General features: G+C 42.7%; 1 protein-coding gene across 1 annotated transcript in view; it reads left to right on the top strand.

The window, feature by feature from the left end:
* Window positions 1-22,416, top strand: part of vps26c (VPS26 endosomal protein sorting factor C) — a 37,808-nt gene that overhangs the window by 942 nt on the left and 14,450 nt on the right. Inside the window, exons 2-5 of the mRNA XM_059968787.1 lie at window positions 8,661-8,804; window positions 12,054-12,203; window positions 15,850-15,930; window positions 20,597-20,671. Coding sequence (XP_059824770.1) covers window positions 8,661-8,804; window positions 12,054-12,203; window positions 15,850-15,930; window positions 20,597-20,671 — 450 coding nt within the window. The remainder of the gene's footprint in view (window positions 1-8,660; window positions 8,805-12,053; window positions 12,204-15,849; window positions 15,931-20,596; window positions 20,672-22,416) is intronic.

Raw genomic sequence — 22,416 nt, 5'->3', positions numbered from 1 at the left:
TTGTACAGAATTTAAGGAAAGGTGAACTATTATTTAACCATTTAATATTTTTTTAAACACTGACAATGGTAAGCTGTGGTTTTATGCATAACCAAATATCAAATGTTCAAGTTGATAAGGACTAGAACCACAAAAAACAATATTTGGTTGACTGAAAAAAGCCATGCATAAAATTTAAACTGAGAGATAATACCGCTTGTATTGCTTATTCCTTTTCAATAGGGCCAGAAGAATAGAATCTGAAATGAGCCTTAAGACTATTCAGAACTGGTCTGTTATTTAATCAAATAATTTATCTAAAGTCACTCTTCTGATCAGATAGTAATTTTCCAAAGTGACTAATGCCAAATATTTTACTGATCTCAGACCTGTAGACTAAGTGTTACAGCCCACAGAGATAGAGAACTTATATTTAAAAATAAGAGGAGAGATTTCTCATCTCAGTAGCTGATTGCATGTGCTACACTCTATCTCTCAACCCCTCTTGCTGAGACACCTGTTTCTTCTAAAATTCATTTCTGTTTGATCTTGGAAATCTGTTCAGTAACTTGTGTTTTTGTTCCTTGAATTTTGAGATCATGCCAAGCTATATTTCAGGAGATGAAGTACAAAATCATAACCGGACAGATGGAAAGAGACTAAAAGTCAGATTAATTTTTGATATTGAATGGCAAAACATGTAATTCCTTGTAATGCCCTCTTCCTTTCACATTTGAATCCATAGTTATCACATCTCTAAGCCAACTTTCCCATTTTTGATCTCTCGGAATCATTTTCTTTGCATCTTAAAATTGCTAACTATAAACTTTAGGGGCAACATCACGATTAAAACTTCAGGTTTGTGGTTTCACAAAGGTCTTGTGGTTGGTGCTGAGCTCTGGTGAGTGGAAAAAGTGATAAGAAATTGGGGACTTTAACCATTAATTGTAACTGAGTTGATGGCATTAGCCCAATATCTGCGGTGGCCCGCTTGCATGAGTGTTGTCAGCTGCTGGGTTGCTTACTCCTTCCCGTTCTGTTTCTTCCTCAGCATCCTCCTTGTCCTGAGGACAGCGATCCTAATCAAGGTATCCTTGCATGGTCCCACAGATGTGGATAACCTTCTTGTATTGCATCTTAAGACCATAAGACACAGGCAGAATTGGGCCACTCAGCCCATCAAATTTGCTCTGCCATTTCATCATCCCTCTCGGCCCCAATCTCCTGCTTTCTCCCCGTAACCTTTGACACCTGAACAATCAAGAGCCTATCAATCTCTGCCTTAAATATACTCGATGACTTACCCTCCACAGTTGTCTGTGACAAAGAATGCCTCAGGTTCACCACCCTCTGTTCGCCATTCTTTGAAAAGTTGTGAATGAGCGGTCCTGCAATCAAATGTATTTGTTAGCGTATCGTGGCTGCACTCTGCTGGGCAGATGCTATCACAACAGCAACTTGAATTTGTACTTGTGGAGAACTTCCAAGTTCAGAGCAAGTTTACTATCAGAGTATGTATATACCACCATATACAACACTGAAATTTGTTTCCTTGTGGTCACTCGCAGCAGATGCAAACAAACACAATAAAAACAATGAAAAACTGTACTCAGATGGACAAACAACCGATGTGCAAAAGGCAAACTCTGCAAATGTTTGAAAAAAGTAGTAATTAATGAGAATGTGAGTTGTAGAGCCCTTGATAGTGAGTCTATACTTTGTGAAATCAGTTCACTGTTGAGGTGAGTAAAACTATCCACACTGGTTCAGGAGCTTAATTGTCCATGACCTTGGTAGTGTGGAACCTCAGACTCCCTGGTGGCAGCAGTGAGAAGAGAATATGGCCTGGCTGGTGTGAGACCTTGATGATGGAATCTACTTTCTTGTGCAAGTGCTCTTTGTAGGTGTTCTCAGTGGTCCAGAGGATTTCCTGTGCACTCTCCACTGTGCATTTGTGGAAGTTTGTCAAAGTTTTTGTTGACATTCTGAAACTCCACAAACGTAGAAGAAAGTAGAGGCACTGCTGTGACTTTGTGTTGAGAGTGTGGTGCCTGTATTTCAGTATTAATTTTGCATATTTCAAGATGACAGCACTCATAGCCCAGGAAAGTGCCAGCCCGTTGGTAAATTTGACCAGGTGCTTTTCAATACTGTTCATCTTAGCAAGGTGGCAACATTGCTGTGTGTGGTGCTCAATTCTGTCGTTCTGATAGAACTTGGAGCAACAAGCTGCAGCTAATCACCTGAGATTTTAATTCCTGTTAAAACACGGAGTCAACGCTGCACCATGTCTATGAGCAGACTGTGACTAATAGAAAACTACCCAGTGGAACATCAACGTGTTGCTGATTTTGTGTTCCTACCTGCGTCTCCATTTCTGAACATTTTTCACAGTTGCTGAATCTACCGTTGCAGATGTTGATGACAGTTTGTTATTATCTTTGGGTGATGATCCCATGCCTTGCAGTGCTGTGGGGCAGTATTTGGACATGATCTTTGAAGGCGGTTGTCTATACACACTGATGATGGGTTCCTTTTTCTTCCACCCCATCTCCCATATTTTAAGGGTGGTACTTTATGTTTGATTCCTGGAAAGGTGTTTGAGGCTGAGTTGTACTTCCAAATGAATCCTGGTTCAATTGCATGGGCTTCTAGATAGGTTTGTCCCACTGGGAAGGGGAAAAATGTTTGGGGAAAGGAATCATTGTTGACAAGAGAGATGGAACATCTCTTTAAAAGGAAGAAGGAAGCATACATAATGTTTAAGAGCACTTACCTGTGTTCAAAGGACACAAAGCCTTCATAGAGCCAGTATTATATCCTCATGGGAAATGGTGGTATAGTGGCATCCACATCGGAATTCAGGGCGACTGGTCCTGGGTTTGAATCCGGCTGGCTCCTGGAACACTTTCCATTTGTGCTGGGTGAGCTCGCAACTCGGCCTTGTCAAAAACAGACGAATGTTAAAGAAATGGCAAGGTTGCTGCCCGATGCACCACAAAGTGCAGAGAGGAGTAACAAAAGGAAATAAAGATGAGATCCCCCTCATCCAGTGACTCACTATTTAAATCTGAGACTGATACACATTTCCCCAATGGACCCAGATGATGCATCGAGTTAGAGTGCTACAGCACAGAAACGGGCCCTTTAGCCCATCCAGTCCATGCTGAACTGTTATTCTGCCTTGTCCCATTGACCTGCACCTAGAGTATAGCTTTCTGCACCCTTCCCATTCGTGTACTTACTCAAACATCCTTAAATGTTGCAACCAAACCCATGTGTTGGTTTGCTGAAGATAAATTTATTTATCTGTTTGTAATGTATGGTGGCAGTGAAAATACACACTGAGGGCATACCAGCAAACTGACGTGGATGAGGTCCAAATAGGGCTTTGGTTGAGAATGAATTTAGTGAGACTTGCTGTAGTCCTATTTAACCAGAATCTTTCTGGGTACTGTGAGAAGGGAGCAGGAGAGAGATGGTATAGGTTATTGTAAATATTGATAATAAATGGTGGCGTAGTGACATCAGCGCTAGACTTCAGGGCAAATGGTCCCGAGTTTGAATCCAGCCGGCTTCCTTGCACGCTCTCCATCCGTGCCTGGGTTGAGTGTCGTGCTAGCAACTCGACCTCAAAAAAAACATCTGGAGAGGGATGGGCTCCTCCAGGTTTCAGATGCCCAAGACATGCCGTATGATGAGCAATCACCAAAAAAAAAGATCAGTGTAAAAAAACTTGTCATGACGGCGCCCCAACGTCTCCACCAGGAGTTAAGGGCGCACACATACACAGACACTCACTCTTCTACTGGAACTTCACAGCAGTCTTCCATTGATATTATCAACATAAACAGCAGTTGAATTGTCAGGACCCACCCATGTCAATAAAAATTATTTGACTAGAATGTCAGCAATGTGATAATTACACAGGCCACAATGATCCACCTCTGGTAAAACTAACTGATGTTTGTGCTGACTGCAGCCACTTAACTTCATCCCTCACATTACCCACACGTTATCGCCCTCAACCATCAGGCTGTTGAACCAAAGAGGGTAACTTCACTCAACTCCACTCACTCCGTCACTGAACTGTTCCTGCAACCTATGGACTCGCTTTCAAGGACCCTTTATCTCAGGTTCTCAATATTTATTGCTTATTATTATTATTTTTATTTTGTATTTACACAGTTGTCTTTTGCACTTTGGTTGCTTGTCTGTTCTGTTAGGTGTGGAATTTCAATAATTCTAAATAAAAACACAAAATGCTGGCAGAACTCAGCAGGCCAAACAGCATCTATGGGAGGAGGCAGTGACAACGTTTCCAGCCGAAACCCCTTCATCAGGAGTGAAGTAACATGGGATGGTCAAGGGGGGATAAGAAGTGGAGGGAGGGATAAAGTAGAGAGCTAGGAAGTGATAGGTTAGAGGGAAATGGGCTAGGGGGAAGGTGGAGAATTATGGGAAATAAAAGAGAAAGAAAGGTCGCTTCCAACTTTTACCACGCCCTCAAATTCACCTGGTTTCGCCTCCAACTTTCACCCTGCCCTCAAGTTCACCTGGTCTATTTTCAACACCTCCCTCCCCTTTCTAGATCTTTCTGTTTCTATCTCTGGAGACAGCCTATCCACCGACGTCTACTACAAACCTACTAACTCCCACAGCTACCTAGACTATTCCTTCTCCTACCCTGTCTCCTGCAAAAATGCTATCCCTTTCTCTCAATTTCTCCGCCTCCGCTGCATCTGCTCTCAGGATGAGGCCTTTCATTCCAGGACAAAGGAGATGTCTTCCTTTTTTAAAGAAAGGGGCTTCCCTTTGTCCATTAGCAACTCTGCCCTCCATCGCGTCTCACGAATTTCACACACCTCTGCCCTCACCCCATCCCCCCGTCAGCCCACCAGGGATAGAGTCCCCCTGGTCCTCACCTATCACCCTACCAGCCTACAGATCCAACATATAATCCTTCGTAACTTCCATCAAGTCCTACGTGATCCCACCACCAGCCACATCTTCCCTTCCCCCCCCCCCACCCCCACTCTCGGCTTTCCGCAGGGATCGCTCCGTACCTGACTCTCTTGTCCATTCATCCCCCCCATCCCTCCCCATGGACCTCCCTCCAGGCACTCATCCCTGCAAACGGAAGAAGTGCTACACCTGCCCCCACACTTCTTCCCTCACCACCATCCCAGGCCCCAGACAGTCCTTTCAGGTGAGACACCACTTCACCTGCGAGTCAACTGGGGTGATATACTGTATCCGGTGTTCCCAATGTGGCCATTTATACATTGGGGAGACCCGCCGCAGACTGGGAGACTGTTTCGCCGAACACCGGCGCTCAGTCCTCCAGCAGTGGCGGGATCTCCCTGTGGCCAGACACACTTCCACAGACCACTCCCACTCCGACATGTCTGTCCATAGCCTCCTCTACTGTCAAGATGAGGCCACACGCAGGTTAATGGAGCAATACCTTATCTCCCGCCTAGGTAGCCTCCTACCTGCCGGCATGAACATCCAACTCACAGACCTCTGTTGATACCCCTGCACCCCCCCCTTACCCCATCCCTATCTATTATTTCAGTCTGGTTCTCTTTCTCTTCCCCCCCCCCCCCAATATATCTCCCCCAGCCCTATCTTTCTTTCTCTTTTATTTCCCATAATTCTCCACCTTCCCCCTAGCCCATTTCCCTCCAACCTATCACTTCCTAGCTCTCTACTTTATCCCTCCCCCCACTTTTTATCCCCCCTCGACCATCCCATGTTGCTTCACTCCTGATGAAGGGTTTCGGCCCGAAACGTCGTCACTACTTCCTCCCATAGATGCTGTCTGGCCTGCTGAGTTCTGCCAGCATTTTGTGTTTTTATTTATTTCCAGCATCTGCAGATTCACTCGTGTTGCCTTTCAATGATTCTATTATGTTTCTTTGATTTACTGAGTATGCCAACAAGAAAGTGAATCTTGTTTGTATATGGTGACATTTTCGTACTTTGATAATAAATTTACTTTCAATGCTCATCCCAGCACTGGTTACGTGTATACAGATATGTAAATCAGATTCAAAGTTGATTTTTTGTCATTCTTCAGTAGACGAATGAACAAAATAATTATTACTCTGGCTCCAGTGCAGCATATAAAACAGCACTAAGTGTGAAGAACAAAAAAACATAATCTAAATATAAAAGGCAACCTATAAAACATAATGTACTTGTAACCCCCTCACCAGTCTCCTGTGCAAACTTGGCTCTTTAGCCGGCTCTGCTAACAGCCACGGGACTCTGGTGAGAAGGCCACCTTTCATAAACAATATTCGTCTAGGGTTGGTGTGATTTGGGGTTCAGCCAAACGGGAACGTCATGATGTTCTGGATAAAAGAATATCGATTGGAGCGGATGCTCTGTAAGTACTGCCCATACAAAATTGTCAGTCGGCAAGAAATAACAGATTGTACACCACATAAAATTATAAAATATATTTACAAATTTCAGCTTTATGGAACAGTTAGTAGGAAAAAGAAATATAAAAAGGGCCCATTTCAGTTAACCCAGTCCAAAGGTTAAGAGTTCATCTTGAAGTTGTCCTTTTTGTTCGTGTTGTACCCATAGTCTGCTTGAAAGCACTCACCACATTCTGAGCTGCTTGAAACCCATATCGAACAAACAGGCTCTCTCTCAGGTGTGTTGGCCCTTTCTCCTTGGAGCCATTCATCTGCACAAAGTACTTTGTGCATCGGGGACTCTCCTTCCCATGGCATTCTCAGCCGTCTTTCCTCCTGTCCTCTCCACAGCTCCTGCCAAAAAGACCACAAACCCCACCAGTGTCCATCACAAATTTCTCTCTCCAGCTCTCCTTAGAACCTTCGAATTCTACCATCCTGACTGGCTGACGCAACATTCCTTAGTTGAATATCATAGCCCCTTTAGCTGAAACCAAGCATTCTACCAGCAGGACACACCGCTTTTGCAGAAGCTGCTAAAATAACATATCTACAGCATAACAGTAGAAATCATAACCAGGGCATTACACTAATCACTCAATAATTGAATTATGAAGAGACTGTCCAGATGAACTTTTGGCATTAACGCTCATGGGGAGAGCGTGTTGGCAGGTAATATGGCCGGCATTTGATTGTAAAATGTTCATTTGCCACAGAACAGTGACGGCTGACTACAGAAGAGTTTGTGCACCAAACTTTGTTGATGAACACACAGTGTCCACCTCCTTTGGATCTCCCCAGCAGGGAGTTCCTACCTGGAGAATGTGTTTGCAACAGACAGCAACATGACATGATCATGTGGTCTTCCTGCATAATTATTCAGAGGCAGAAAAATCATTTGAGATGGATGAGGCAAAACACTTGAGTTCACAGAAATGTGCATTTGTATCTTGAGAGAATTGTTGAAGCTTTGAACAAGAACACACCAATGAGATGAGAGAAAGTATAACAATAGATGAATATATAGAAACTTGTGGGTGACAAAAGCTATCACCAGGAGACACTGATGCAGGGTTTCAACCATAAGGTTGTCAAATTCTTCAAGGGCTCCAGTAATTTTTTAACAGATGTACTGCAGTACCATGGAGAGCTATCTGGTTGTATCACTGTCTGGTTTGGAGGCTCCAATGAGCAGGTTCGAAAAAAGCTGTAGAGGTTTGTAGACATAATTAGCTCCATCATGGGTACTAGTCTCCCATCATCAAGGGTATTTTCAAAAGACAATGCCTCAAAAAGGCAATATCTATCATTAAGAATATGCACCCCCCAGGACGTGCCCTTTTCTCTTTATTAGTGTGAGCGAGGAGGTACAGGAACCTGAAGACTCACATTCAACACTTTAGGAACAGTTTCTTCCCCTTGCTGTCAGATTTCTCAATGGTCCATGAACACTGTCTCCCTATTTTTGCTGTCCTTTTGCACAACCTATTTCTCAATGTATTTTTCTATTGTAATTTATAGTATATTTTATGTATTGCACTGTACTGCTGCCGCAAAACAAGCAAATTTCGTGATATATGACAGTGATAATAAACTCGATTCTAATTCTCATAATTGTTTGTAGCTGTCAATAAGAAGCAGTCCAGGTATTAGGAGATGCAACTTGAGCATAAAGAGCCAAAAAGATGACTGCTTAGCTTCCCTTGACCCTGTTCTCTCATTCAGTTAGATCATGGCTGACCTGAATTCTACTTTAACTCCACAAGCCTTCCTAACTGGTAATCACTCGCCCTTCCCCTTATATTTTGAAGAACTTAGGGCATCACGGTAGCTTAGCAGTCAATGTGATGCTGTTACAGCTTGAGATCTGAACTTCGAAGTTCAATTCCAGAGCCATCTGTAAGGAGGTTGCATGTTCACCCTGTGAATGTGTGGGTTTCCTCTTGGTGCTCCAGTTTCCTATCACAATACAAAAATGTGGATTGCTGGCTGGTGTGGTTTGTTTTGTCAGAAGAGCTTGTTCCACACTGTATCTCTAAATAATCAACACCTTAATGTTACAATATGGTAGTTAATACTTGTTTTTGGGCTCTTAATGTTCCCAAAAATTTTACATTGAAATGATTCAAGAAGTATTTCCCATTGTAATAAAACAAAACGTTTTCACAAGTTGATGAATATTTAAGCTGTGTGTGGTACATTGAATTGCATATCAGCTGGACTCTTGATCGTGTAATCTTGTTGTTGCAGGAAACGCTGTCTGGGGTGATTATTTTATCCAGTAAAGAACCCATCCAGCACCAGGGTATCACCCTGACCATGGATGGAACCGTCAGCCTCCAGCTCAGTGCAAAGAGCGTTGGTGTGTTTGAAGCTTTCTACAATTCTGTCAAAGTAAGTGAGCTGCTCTCTGTTATTTTCCACTTTTATTAAATGAGATCAGCGTGTAGATCTGTCTGAATGTTGTAAAAGGACTTGTTTCGTTACTTTCTGGCATTAAAATCTGAATTACTGTCATAGCGTCAAACTGTGCAACTCTCTTCAGAAGATGATATGATTGGTCTTTTGTGTTTGTAATCCTCCAAATAGATAGTGGCTCGACTGTATAATATGGATACCATTCCTTTGTTATGTGCTGTGTCGCACATGGGTGATCATGGTCTTTCTATGACCATGATTGTTCTTAGCAAATACTTCTGCTGATGTAGTTTGCCATTGCCACCTTCTGGGCACTGCCTTTACGAGACAAGTGACCCCGACCATTATCAATACTCTTCAGAGATTGTTTACCTGGTGTCAGTGGTCACTTAACCAGGACTTAGAACTGCACCATCTGCTCATACAACCATCCACCACCTGCTGCCATGGCTTCACATAACCCTGACTAGGGACTAAGCTTATGCTACACCTTGCCAGAGGCGACCTGCAGGCTAGTGGAGGGAAGGAGAGCCTTCTACCTCCTTTGCTAGAGATGTATCTCTTCCTCACTACTTTAAAAATACAGATGCCAGATAGTGAAAAAGTATGTGACTCACCTCAAGTGTTTTTGTGAGGAAAGATAGAACGTTGGTCAGTCAAAGTTACTTTGTCACAGGTCTGTTGGTTCCCTGAATGAAGTCATAGAACACCACAGCACTAACAAATCCTTCAGCCCGATCTACTCCAAGCTACATACTATTATGCTGCCTAGTCCTATTGACCTGCACCCAGACTATAGGCTTCCATACCCCTTCCAGCCATGTACTTTTCCACCAACTGTGCTGACAGTCTTTTGACTGTAAATGAAGAAAATCAGCGCAGACATCTAGAGCAAATAATGGACTACCTTCATTGCCTTCCGGCGTGAAGTAGTGTCATAATCACTGTTCTTGAATTCGGCATCGGTCAGCCCAAGTGAATAGCATAGCACAAGCATATGCACCTGACGCTGTTGAAGACCTGTTTGCTTTAAGCACGGTGTATTGCCTAATGGACACACAAGTGCACACGACTGACACTAGTCAGAGACTGTTTGGCAGCAATCTCATGTCCCAGTTAAGCAGCACAGTATCAAAAATCAACAAAGGAGATCCCAGCTCTTGTCTCGATTTTAGTTCTTTAAGGGTTGTCCCAATTAACCAGAATCCACTATATTTTGCGTGATTGGGCAAGTAGTTGAAGAGTCAGTGTATTTTGAGTCTGGAATTTCATGAAATGTTTGCATGATAAGCTTTTGTTTCCTAAATTCAATCCTCCCACAACCCTCCCAAAAGATCTAGACTACCTGAAACCCAAGAACCAGGTGGAAATATTTGGCACAGGATAACAATTACTCGTAATAGTGTTCAATGAGACAGCATACTGTGAGATGAAAGGATAAGATACTGGGACTATGGAAATTCTGATTTGTACCAGGTCAATGTTTTGGGTGTGATACTTTTTCTCAGAAAATTGATCAATTTAGCAGGCTTGTGACATTGCAGGTGCTGGACTAGTAGATTTTCTATGCCACGTTTGAGATCTTTAAAAAATAAATATTCCATTGAAACAAGTAAGTGTAGGGGAACCCTGACCCCCAATGAGTAGAAGAGGAAGATAGAAATCAGGAGCATGGCAAATGTTACTGGTGAGCCAGATACTGAACCAGCAGTATTTCTGAGTACTCTGCTTCAATAATCTGCTATCCTGTACTTTACATTGATTAATATGCCTCAACTGTCCTTAATGTTACAAGTTATGCGTGATGTGGGCCTGGATAGAGTTAAAGTACTCAGACTTTGTTCCTGATGAATATTGATGCATGAAGACTAGCGTCAATCAAATTTTCTATATTTATTGCTTACTATTATTCCTTTTTTGTATTTGTGCAGTTTGTTGCCTTTTGCACATTGCTTGAATGCCCAAGTTAGTGCAGTCTTTCATAGATTCGATTATGGTTATTATTCTGTTATGAATTTGTTGAGTACGCCTGCAAGAAAAGTAATCTGTGTTGTACATGGTGACACGTATGCAGTTTGATAATTTACTTTGAACTTTGCAATAATTGGGTTTTTAATTGTAGTTTGGTAGTTTATACAGTACCTATATATTATCAAAGAGAAATAATTCAATGTCACAATCTATTGTGACAATACTGGAAGCTGAAGTTCTGACCTCCAAAGTATTGGTCTATTGTCATTACTACATGCCTTATTATCCTCTGCTGACTGTCTCCACCTTTAACCTCCTTTCTCCACCTTGCTTAATCTGCCTTTTTTTTTTAATATTGTCTGACTCCATCTATCATCTATCTTCCTCTGTCTCATAAATCTACCTTTCCCTACTAAACGCAATCTGTCCACCATCTGTCACCCTTCCTCGGTCTACCTTCTAGCATCTGTCTCACCTCTCCCAGCCCGCACCCCCACTCTGTCCTTGATGCAACCTATCAAAACATTGATTATTCCATTCTCTCCACAGATGCTGCTCATGTTTCTCCAGCAGTTTATATTTTGTTCCAGATTCTAGCATTTGCAATCTATCTCCGGTTCCAGCATAACTATTTTACTTCAAATTTCCAGCATGAACAATCTTTCACTACTGTCACTCAAGTGGCTTCACTATTATTTGCGTTATTTGGTTTTCACACTATCATTTGACTATTTGTTCTCTGCATCCCTTCTTTTCTTTGCAACTTCAGGTATTCTCATTTCGAGATCTGGTAAGAAGTCTTCTTAGACCTTTTTTTCCCCTTGGGTTTCATATTTCCAGGGTGGTGGGGTGGAGATGCATCTCTACCAAAGGAAGTGTAAGGCACTCCTTCCTTCCACTAGCCTGCAGGTCACCCTTGGGTAAGGCGTAGCACCTGCTTAATCCACAGGTGGTTATGTGATATTCACCGCCTGCTCTCACGGGTTCACAAGTCCTGGTTATGCGACCACTGATGCCAGGCAGACAATCTTTGGAGAGTGTTGATGATGGCTGGGGTGATGAAAAAGGTGATGGCAAATCACTTATGTAGAAAAATTTGCCAAGAATGATCACGATCACGCAAAGACCATGATCGCCCAAGTCATACGACACGGCATGTAATGAATGAACAAACATATTTTCAGTTTTATCCCTCAATTTATTTGGTTCAACTCACCTTCAGATTTTAACGTTTGCATTTGTTTTCTTTGCTAGCCTATCCAGCTTATCAGCAATAATATAGAAGTAGTCAAGGCAGGGAAACTTCCCAGTGGCCGGACAGAAATCCCTTTTGAATTCCCACTGAAAGTCAAAGGCAGTAAAGTCCTCTACGAGACATACCATGGGGTCTTTGTAAATATACAGGTATGTGAACAACACCATGTTTTGTAAAAGGATCAACTTTCAGCATTCTCACAATTGATTATTGCAGGATCAGCATTCACCTTGTCTGATGGGGCAAGGATATGGTAGTGGACGGGATGAGGCTTTTCTACTGTGCACTCAAAGCTTTAAGGTGATTGTAGCTTGCGGTATTGAAGATGGATGATAATCGGGAAAGTTGCATTTGGTCCAATTTTCCCTTCCAATGACTGGAGTCTTGTGCAACTTGATCACATGACAAGGTTGTGCAAAGATTTTGGAGGAAGAAAATCAAGCTCGCAATGGCTTCATTCCTGCCACGCTAAAATGACTAAGGAATTATTGAGTCAAATAAAATGCAAAATAGAGCTAATGAAAGGACTAACAAGTGTTAACAAGTCACAGACAAATAATACTGTACAGAACGTACTTTCTAATAAGTTAACAGCCTTCCTTAATCCCTCCCACCCTTTAGCTGCCTGTTCTTGCACTTTATTAGTGCAGTCATTGGCCACTTCTTATTAAATTGGCTGCTGATTGTACGCTTGTGGTCTTCTGCTGCTGTAGCCCTTTCAGTTCAAAGTTCTACATTAAAGTCACTTGGATCACACATTTTCCCCACTCTGATGTTTGGTCTGAATAACAACTGAACCTCTTGACCATGTCTCTCACACAATATGCTGGAGGAACTTAGTCCAAGCAGCATCTATGGAAAAAAAAGTACTGTCGACATTTTGGACGGAGAATCTGGCAGGACTGGAGAAAAGAAACATGAGGAGCAGGTTTAAAAGGTGGGTGAGGGGAGAGAGGAAAGCAAGGTGTGATAGGTGAAACTTGGTGGTGGGGAGGGATGAAGTAATTAACTGGGAAATTGATTGGTGAAAGAGATATAGTGCTGGCAAAGGGGGAGTCTTATGGGTGAGGATAGAAGACCATGGAAGAAAAGGGGGCAGGGACACCAGAGGGAGGCAATGGGCTGGCAAGGAGATGAGGTGAGAAAGGGAAAAGGGGATGGGGACTGGTGAAGGAGAGGGCCAGTGGGGGACATTACCGGAAGTTGGAGAAATCGATGTTCATGCCATCAGGTTAGAGGCTACACAGAGGGAATATAAGGTATTCTTCCAACCTCAGTGTGCCCTCATCATGACAGTAGGGGAGCGGACGGGACGTAGGTGCTCGGCGAAATGGTCTCCCAATCTACTTCGGGTATCACCAATATACAGGAGGCCACATCAGGAGCATTGAACACAGTATATGACCCCAAAAGACTCAGGGAAGTGTTGCCTCACCTGTTTGGGGCCCTGAATGGTAGTGAGGGAGGAGGTGTAGGAGCAGGTGTAGCACTTGTTCAGCTTGCAAAGATAAGTGCCAGTAGGGAGATCAGTGGGGAGGGGCGAAAGGACAAGGGTTACATAGGAGCAATCCCTGTGGAAAGCAGGAAGTGGGGGAGGGAATGATGTGTTTGGTGCTGGATCCCATTTGAGATGGCGGAAGTTCTAGGAAATTGTGTGCTGGGCTTGGAGGCTGGTGGGGTGGTAGGTGAGGTCAAGAGGAACTCTGTCCCTGTGGGGTTGCAGGAGGATGGAGTAAGACCAGACGTGTGAAATAAAAGTGATACGGTTGAGGACAGCATTGATGGAAGAGGAAGGGAAGCCCCTTTCTTTGAAAAGGTGGACATCTCCTTTGTTCTGAAATGAAAAGCCTCGTCTTGAGAGCAGATGAGGTGGAGACGGAGGAATTGAGAGAAGGGGATGGTGTATTTCTCACAAGTAAGAATGGGAAGGGGTATAGTCCAGGTATCTGTGAGAGTCTGGGGGTTTATCAAGCCATCAGTTGATAACCTGTCTCCAGAGACTGAGACTGTGAGATTGACAAAGGTTTGGGAGATGTTGGAAATGGACTGGGTAAATTTGAGGGTAGGGTAGAATTTTACCATGGGGTCTGCATGCTTTTATGTATTCATTTGCTGCCATATGATTGGGTGATTAGAAATTTGATTTCCATTTGATCAGTCTTTCTTCCCACCTGTTATAATTAGCTGAGTTTTTAATGTCCACGTCGGCTTGTTTAAAGCCTCACGGCACGTTACTTCTTGATGTATAGACCTCGAGCTTTGAAGTTCATGGAAGTGGAGAGCACTCTGTTATTCGACACAAGACTACTTCTTGCTGATTTTATCTGACTAATTCAAATTGATGCAGACTAATTTACTGCTGAGATGCATGGTAATAAATGGGCAATAAAATGAGACTAAAATTTACTTTTATTCATTTCAAGACTTTCAAAATGTTTTATGGCTCACAGCTAATTAACCTTTGGAAATGAAGCAAGACAGGTAGTATACTCACAGCTGGGTCCAAAAATCAGATAAATACTTGTCAATTAAGATTGACTCGTGAAAAAAATCCATTGAATCTTTTATTCTCATTTGTTGGAGCAGATTGGATTTAGTTTAACAAATAAATAGGAACTTCTGAAAGATGTCAATCCAGAGTAACACATGCAAAATGCTGTAGGAACTGAGCAGGTCAGGCAGCATCTCTGGCTGGGGTTCCCAGCTGGGGCCCACACACCACCTTGGTTACTGGTTGGGGTCCATGGAATAAAGAAAGATTGAGAACCCTGATCTGTGGAAAGCTACAGGGAAAAGTCGATGCTTCAGGGAGAAACCCTTCATCGGGATTGATGATGGGTCACGGCCTAAAGCGTCGGCTCTTTATTCCTTTCCATTGATATTGCTTGTCCTGCTGAGCTCCCCCAGCAAGTTGTATGTGATTTTCTGAAAATTTTTTTTTGTTTGGATGTAGACTCATGGCATTTTCTTTTGGCGCCCTACATACAAGGGTGTATTGGTTCATCTGTTGAGGAAAGTAATAATGTGAATGACAATGTGACTGACTTTACTCAGGTTGATAAACATTTTATTAGTTAATGCTACCTTGATCAATGAGGTAGCACATTCATTTTCCCTGAGCAAATTATTCCTAGTTCTCGTCTCCAAATTAATTTCACATTAATCCTTTTAATATTGTATAATGGACTTGATGAATGTGTAGTTGATTTAAGTTCACTTGGTATTCTGTTTACTTGGTTTGTCTCACCTGATTGTTCATGTCGCTCTAAAATAAGACCTGTGAAATTGCATTAAACTTGGGCTGCACTGTTGCGGTTACTAAATTGATATTACTGGAGGGAAATGTCCTGCTTGCCTTTATAATTGTATTTGCTACTGGTTTCAATTGTTTCTTGAAATTTACTTAAGTTATAGAACAGCAGTGTCATCAGCAAAGTAAACATGGAGGATTACTGAAGCTAATTTGGAGATGTCTTTTTTTTAAATCTCAGTGGTTTTCTTCTGTTTTGATAATCCAGTGTTGCAGGTCTCCTGTGATGGAGCCTGTATTTCAAATTTCCTGGTCCTTAATAAGTATTTATTTGCCTTCCTTTGTGGGCTGCTACCTGAAGCAAAGATTTGACAAAAGACTTTATGACTTTCTGCAACCTTGCATTTCCACTGATAAGCAGGGAGTAAACTTGCTGATCTGGAATATTACTTTCTGAAATGTGTGCCTGGTAGATCTGTTTCCCTCACCGCCCTTCTCTCCGACTGGGATTAAGCTCAGGTGTATTTATATTTTGTTTCTTTCAGTACACACTTCGGTGTGACATGCGACGACCACTCCTTGCGAAGGATTTGGTGAAGAACTGTGAATTTATTGTCTATTCCTTGGTAAGTGAAAATCTGGTTTTTGAAAACACCAGAGGATGAATCAGCTTTTACAGAGCATACATTCAGATTTTTAAAAACTTAAGCTGGTGGGACCTTATGGGAGATAGCTGCTGTTTGATTCACATGTGGTTGAGGATGACGGCAGTGATAGGGGACTCTATAGTCAGGGGGTCAGACAGGTGATTCTGTGGACGTAGGAAAGAAACGGATGGTTGTTTGCCTTTCAGGTGCCAGGGTCCAGGATGTTTCTGATTGCATCCACAATATCCTGAAGTGGAAAAGTGAACAGCCAGAGGCTGTGGTGCATGTTAGTACCAGTGACATGGGTAGGAAAAGAGAGGAGGTCCTGGAAATAGAGTACAGGGAGGTCAGACAGAAGCTGAGAAGCAGGACCACAAAGGTAGTAATCTCAGGATTACTGCCTGTGCTGGCGACCCTGAGTATAGGAATAGAGGTGGAGGATGGGCAGGGATTCGGATTTCTGGATCATTGGGACCTTTTTGGGGGCAGGTGTGACCTGCACAATAAGGATGGGTTGCACTTGAATCTGAGGGGGAACAATATCCTGGCGGGGAGGTTTGCCAAGGCTATTGGGGAGAGTTTTACTGGGGGATGGGAATCGAACTGAAGAGACAGGAAGGAGCGTTTGGCTCACAAATAGAGAAAGCTTGTAAACAGTGTGAGGGGAGGATAGGCAGGTGATAGAGAAGGGATGTGCTCAGGCTGATGGTTTGAAATGTGTCTATTTTAATGCAAGGAGTATCACGAACAAAGCAGATGAGCTTAGAGCATGGATCAGTACGTGGAGCGATTATGTTGTGGCCATTACAGAGACTTGGACAGCTCAGGGGCAAGAATGGTTACTTAGAGTGCCAGGCTTTAGATGTTTCAGAAAGGACAGGGAGGGAGGCAAAAGAGGTGGGTGTGTGGCACTGTTGATCAGATATAGTGTCATGACTGCATAAAAGGAGGAAGTCATGGAAGAATTGTATACAGAGTCCCTGTGGGTGGAAGTTTGGAGCAGGAAAGGGTCATTACTGGGTGTTTTTTATAGACCAGCCAATAGTAACAAGGACATCATGGAGCAGATAAGGAGACAGATTGTGGAATGGTGCAATAATAACAGGGTTGTCATGTTGGGAGATTTTAATTTCAAGGGGTTTAAATGGGGTGGAGTTTGTTAGGTGTGTTCAGGAAGGTTTCCTGACACAATATGTAGTTAAGCCTACAAGAGGAGAGGCTGTACTTGATCTGGAATTGGGAAATGAACCTGGTCAGGTGTTGGGTGTCTTAGTGGGAGAGCTTCTTGGAGAAGTAATTACAATTCTATCTCCTTTACTATAGCATTGGAGAGGGATAGGAGCAGACAAGTTAGAAAAACATTTAATTGGAGTAAGGGGAAATATGAAGCTATCAAGCAGGAGTTTGAAAGTATAAATTGGGAGCAGATATTCTCAGGGAAATTATAAGGCAGAAATGTGACAAATGTTCAAGGGATATTTGCGTGGCATTGTACATAGGTACGTTCCATTGAGAGAGGGAAAGGATAGTAGGGTACAGGAACCATGGTGTACAAAGGCTGTTGAAAATCTAGTTAGGTAGAAAAGAAAAGCTTATGAAAGATTCAAAAACTAGGTAATGATAGGGATCTAGAACGTTGTAAGGCTAGCAGGAAGGAGCTTAAGAATGAAATTAGGAGAGCCAGAAGGGCCATGAGAAGGCTTTGGTGAGTAGGATTAAGGAAAACCCCAAGGCATTCTACAAGTATGTGGAGAGCAAGAGGATAATACTTCAGAGAATAGGACCAATAAAGTGTGAAAGTGGAAAAGTGTGTATGGAACCCGAGGAGTTAGCAGGGGTACTTAGTGAATACTGAAGCAAAGTATTCATTACGAAAAGGACCTTGGCAATTATAAGGGTGACCAGTGGACTGAAAAGTTTGAGCACATAGACATTAAGAAAGACTATGTGCTGGAGCTTTTGGAAAGCATAATGTTGGAGTAGTCACTGGGACTGGACGAGATATACCCCAGGCTACTGTAGGAGGCAAGGGAGAAGATTGCTGAGCTACTAGCAATGATCCTTGCATTATCAATGGGGACGGGAGAGGTTCCAGAGGATTGGAGGTTTGGAGATGATGTTCTCTTCTTCAAGAAAGGGAGTAGAGAAAGCCCAGGAAATTATAGACCAGTGAGTCTTACTTCAGTGGTTGGTAAGTTGGAAAAGATCTTGCAAGGCAGGGTTTGTGAACATTTATGAACATTTGAATATGATTAGGAATAGTTAGCATGGCTTTGTCAAAGGCAAGTCGTGCCTTATGAGCCTGATTGAGGATGTGACTAAACACGTTGAAGGTCAAAGTCTGTCCCGAGCCTTTGTGGCTCATCAGGCCGGTGCTTGTGCCGGTTTCTGTGGTGTGAAGTGACTGAGAGCACGAGACTTGCCCCCCCCCCCCCACCCCCACCCCTACCCCTCGGATAGGATGCCAGTCTATCGAGAGGTTGACCCCCAGTATTTGTTTTTTACCAGTACCCATTTTTCAGCTGGGTAGACTGGAGCATTGTGTGGTTAAGTGTCTTGCTCAAGGACACATATGCTGCCTCAGCTGGGCTCGAATTCACGACCTTCAGGTCGCTAGTCGAACACCCTAACCACTTGGCCACGCGCCACCCCTTTGATGAAGGTAGAGCAGTATATATGGATTTCAGCAAGGCATTTGATAAAGACCTCTCACCAGGCCTATTGAGAGGAGGCATGGGATCCAAGAGGACCTTGCTTTGTGGATCCAGAATTGGCTTGCTCACAGAAATTACCCAGGGTTACCCACACCACTCTATTTTTCAGAGCTCCATGTGCCTGTCCAAGAGTCTCGTAAAAGACCCTATTGCATCCTCCTCCACCACTGTTGCCAGCAGCCCATTTCACGCACTCACCACTCTCTACATAAAAAAAACTTACCCCTGACATCTCCGTGGTTGTAGACGGGTCATATTCTGCGTGGAGGTTGGTGACCAGTGGTGTGTCTCAGGGATCTGTTCTGGGACCCTTTGAGATTTTTATAAATGACCTGGATGAGGAAGTGGAGGGTTGGGTTAGTAAATTTGCTGATGACACTAAGGTTGGAGGTGTTGTGGATAGTGTGGAGGGCTGTCAGAGGTTACAGTGGGACATTGATAGGATGCAAAACTGGGCTGAGAAGTAGCAGATGGAAGTCAACCCAGATAAGTGTGCGGTGGTTTATTTTGGGAGGTCAAATACGATGTCAGAATATAGTATTAATGGTAAGACTCTTGGCAGTGTGGAGGATCAGAGGGATCTTGGAGTTCATAGAACACTCAAAGCTGCTGTGCAGGTTGACTGTGTGGTTAAGAAGGCATACGGTACATTGGCCTTCATCAGTTGAGGGATTGAGTTCAAAAGCCAAGAGGTAATGTTAAAGCTATATAGGACCCTGGTCAGACCCCACTTGGAGTACTGTGCTCAGTTCTGGTCGTCTCGCTACAGGAAGTATGTGGAAACTATAGAAAGGGTGCAGAAGAGATTTACAAGAATGTTGATTGGGGAATATGCCTTATGAGAATAGTTTGAACTCAACCTTTTATCCTTGGAGCGACGGAGGATAAGAGGTGACTTGATAGAAGTGTATAAGGTGATGAGAGGCAATGATCGTGTGGATAGTCAGAGGCTTTTTCCCAGGACTGAAATGGCTAACATGAGGGCACAGTTTTAAGGTACTTGGAAGTAAGTACAGAGGAGATGTCGGGTAAGTTTTTTATGCAGAGAGTGATGAGTGCGTGGAACGGGCTGCTGGCAACAGTGGTGGAGGAGGATACAATAGGGTCTTTTACGAGACTCTTGGACAGGTACATGGAGCTCAGAAAAATAGAGTGGTGTGGGTAACCCTGGGTAATTTCTAAAGTAAGTATATGTTCGGCACAGCATTGTGGGCCGAAGATCCTGTATTGTGCTGTAGGTTTTCTGTTTCTCAGACATAATGGACAAAAATAATCAAAAATGCAGTGTATAATCAATCAAGTGAAGCAATCACTCTCGATTGGGAATTAGATCCCAACACCAAATAGGGTGAGAGGGAGAAAGTAACAAGTTACAAAATATGGAAACAGTGGTGGCTTAGTGGTTAGCTTAATGCTATTACAACGCTGACAACACAGTTTCAGTTCCACTGCTCTCTGTGAGGGGTTTATACATTTTCCCTGTGAATGCATGGGTTTCTACCAGGTGCTCTGGTTTCCTCCCACTTTCCAAAGGCATATGGGTTAGTAGCCGAATTAGTCACATGGGTGTAATTAGGCAGCACAGAGTCATTGGGCAGCAAGGCCCTGTTACTGTACTGAATCTCTAAATAAAAAGAAGAAAAATACTTTCAGTGGTCTTAGACTTGTTCAGATAAAATCTTGATACAAGTAACGATAACTTTAACTGAAAAAATAGTAATGATAAAAGAGTTTTTGTGGCTTGTCTGGTTTTAGGATGGTTTGGTACTACATCTACTGGGATAGCATACTGAAAGGTAAATGAGCAGAGAACTGATGGCATTATAGCATAAGCGTTTTGAGCTTTAATTTTTTTTCTCGCAGATTAGTGGATAAACATAATATCTTTGATTGCCCCTTTTAAGTGTTTTTAATGATTTTCTCTTTTAAAGCCTCAGAAAGGGAAGTTAACCCCCACCCCGGTGGATTTCAGCATCACCCCTGAATCCCTGCAAAATGTTCGAGAGGTGAGCTGCATGTTTGGTAAGAGCTGGGGATTGGGGGGGTTTGCAGCTTTGCCGGGAAACAGATTTGCAAAGTGATTGGGGTTAAAGAAAGTGAAATGGAAGCAACAACATTTCAATTTATTTGTGGTGAAAACATGTTATTGGGCTCTTGGTCATCAGCGAGGCACAAAGTAAGTGTATGGTTGATCAGTTTCTCACAACCTTGAAATCTAACCATTTTTTAATCAGAGACTAGAGATTAGATCACTAGATTATTCACTTGATTGAACGGCAGTGGTAGAAATTGTAATTATCTCAGGATGCAATCTCAAGATCAAGTTGAAAGAAGCAAAAACTTAACAGTTATCCACAAATGAACCTTTCTATCTGTGGTCATGTTGTCAATTTTTTGGTTCCATCTTAATAGCCATGTACGTTTTTTATTCATGTTGTGACACAGATTACTGTGCTGGCCTTGATTTTCCAGATGCTTCAATGCAGACATTAACAGAATAACTGACTGATACAAATCTGTTTTATGGCATTATACTACTTAAAAGTGGGAGAATTCCAATGTCTCAAAAATGATTTCCTCTGTTAAATTTGTGTTCACACTCAGTGACGTTCCAGCTGCTGTTTGCAAATAACCTTTTGCAGTTTTGCCGTCCTGGGACTTAGTAATTAAATCTTTCATGATTTTTGTCTCAGTTGAATTTGTAAGCACAAAATGGATTTTAAATTGGTGATCAATTAGTGGTAGCTTCCTATTACATTTCCTTGTGTTGCCAGCTTTAATTTGATATACAAGAACTCGTTCTTATTTCAATTATACTGTGGTTCAGGTTGCAACATTGTTCGATTTGATTTGTCCCTTCCTTTGGAGTCAGGTTAAAGATTAGATTAGCTTTAATTGTCACATGCACATTGAAACTACAGTGAAATATGTCATCATATCAGTGAGCAGGCCCACAGCTTATTAACCCTGAAGTTGGCGCTGTAATAGTGTGACAACGTGTATATTAAATTAGTCAGCTACAATATCACTGTGTCATGAAATTTGTTTTACGGCAGTAGTACAGTATTTGTCAATGAGCAGAAAGCATGTTTGTAAACTTGGCAGGAGCGAAGGATGTTGGGATTGGTGAAGGGTGGAGCACTGCGGGAGGGGTTTGAGACAGGTGGCAGAGAAGGAGTGCTGGGATTGCAAGGTGGTGTAGGTGCAGACATCCCCAGCTCCGATACACCAGGCAAGGTCATTTGATTCCAAAAAATTGGTTTATTGATCATGACAGATTGTCTCTCTGGTGCATCCTGCTCCCTCCCCTCCCCCTTCCTCTTTCCCAACCTTGATTCCCCTCTCCCTGCCACCTTCCTGCTCTCAATCGACAACAGAGACCCATATCAGAATCAGGTTTATCATCACTCATATATGTCACGATTTTTTAGTGGCAGCAGAACAATGCAGTATATAAAATTACTATAGTACAGTGCTATACACTACATTATGAAATAAATATTTTTGCAAAGTAGTGCCAAAAGAGCAAAAATAGTGAGGTATTGTTTGTGGACCATTCAGAAATCTGATGGCAGAGGGGAAGGAGCTGTTGCTAAAATGTTGAATGTGTGTCTTCAGGCTCCTGTACCTCCTCTCTGGTGGTGGTAATAAGATGAGAGCATGTCCTGAGCGATGGAGAGCATTAATGATATTTGCTGTCTTTTTGAAGCAATGCTTTTTGAACATGCCCTTGATGCCATACAAAAGCAAA

Source organism: Hypanus sabinus, chromosome 4, assembly GCF_030144855.1.
Source record: "Hypanus sabinus isolate sHypSab1 chromosome 4, sHypSab1.hap1, whole genome shotgun sequence".
NCBI classification, from domain to species: Eukaryota; Metazoa; Chordata; class Chondrichthyes; order Myliobatiformes; family Dasyatidae; genus Hypanus; species Hypanus sabinus.
This window is presented reverse-complemented; position numbering and strand designations above follow the sequence as displayed.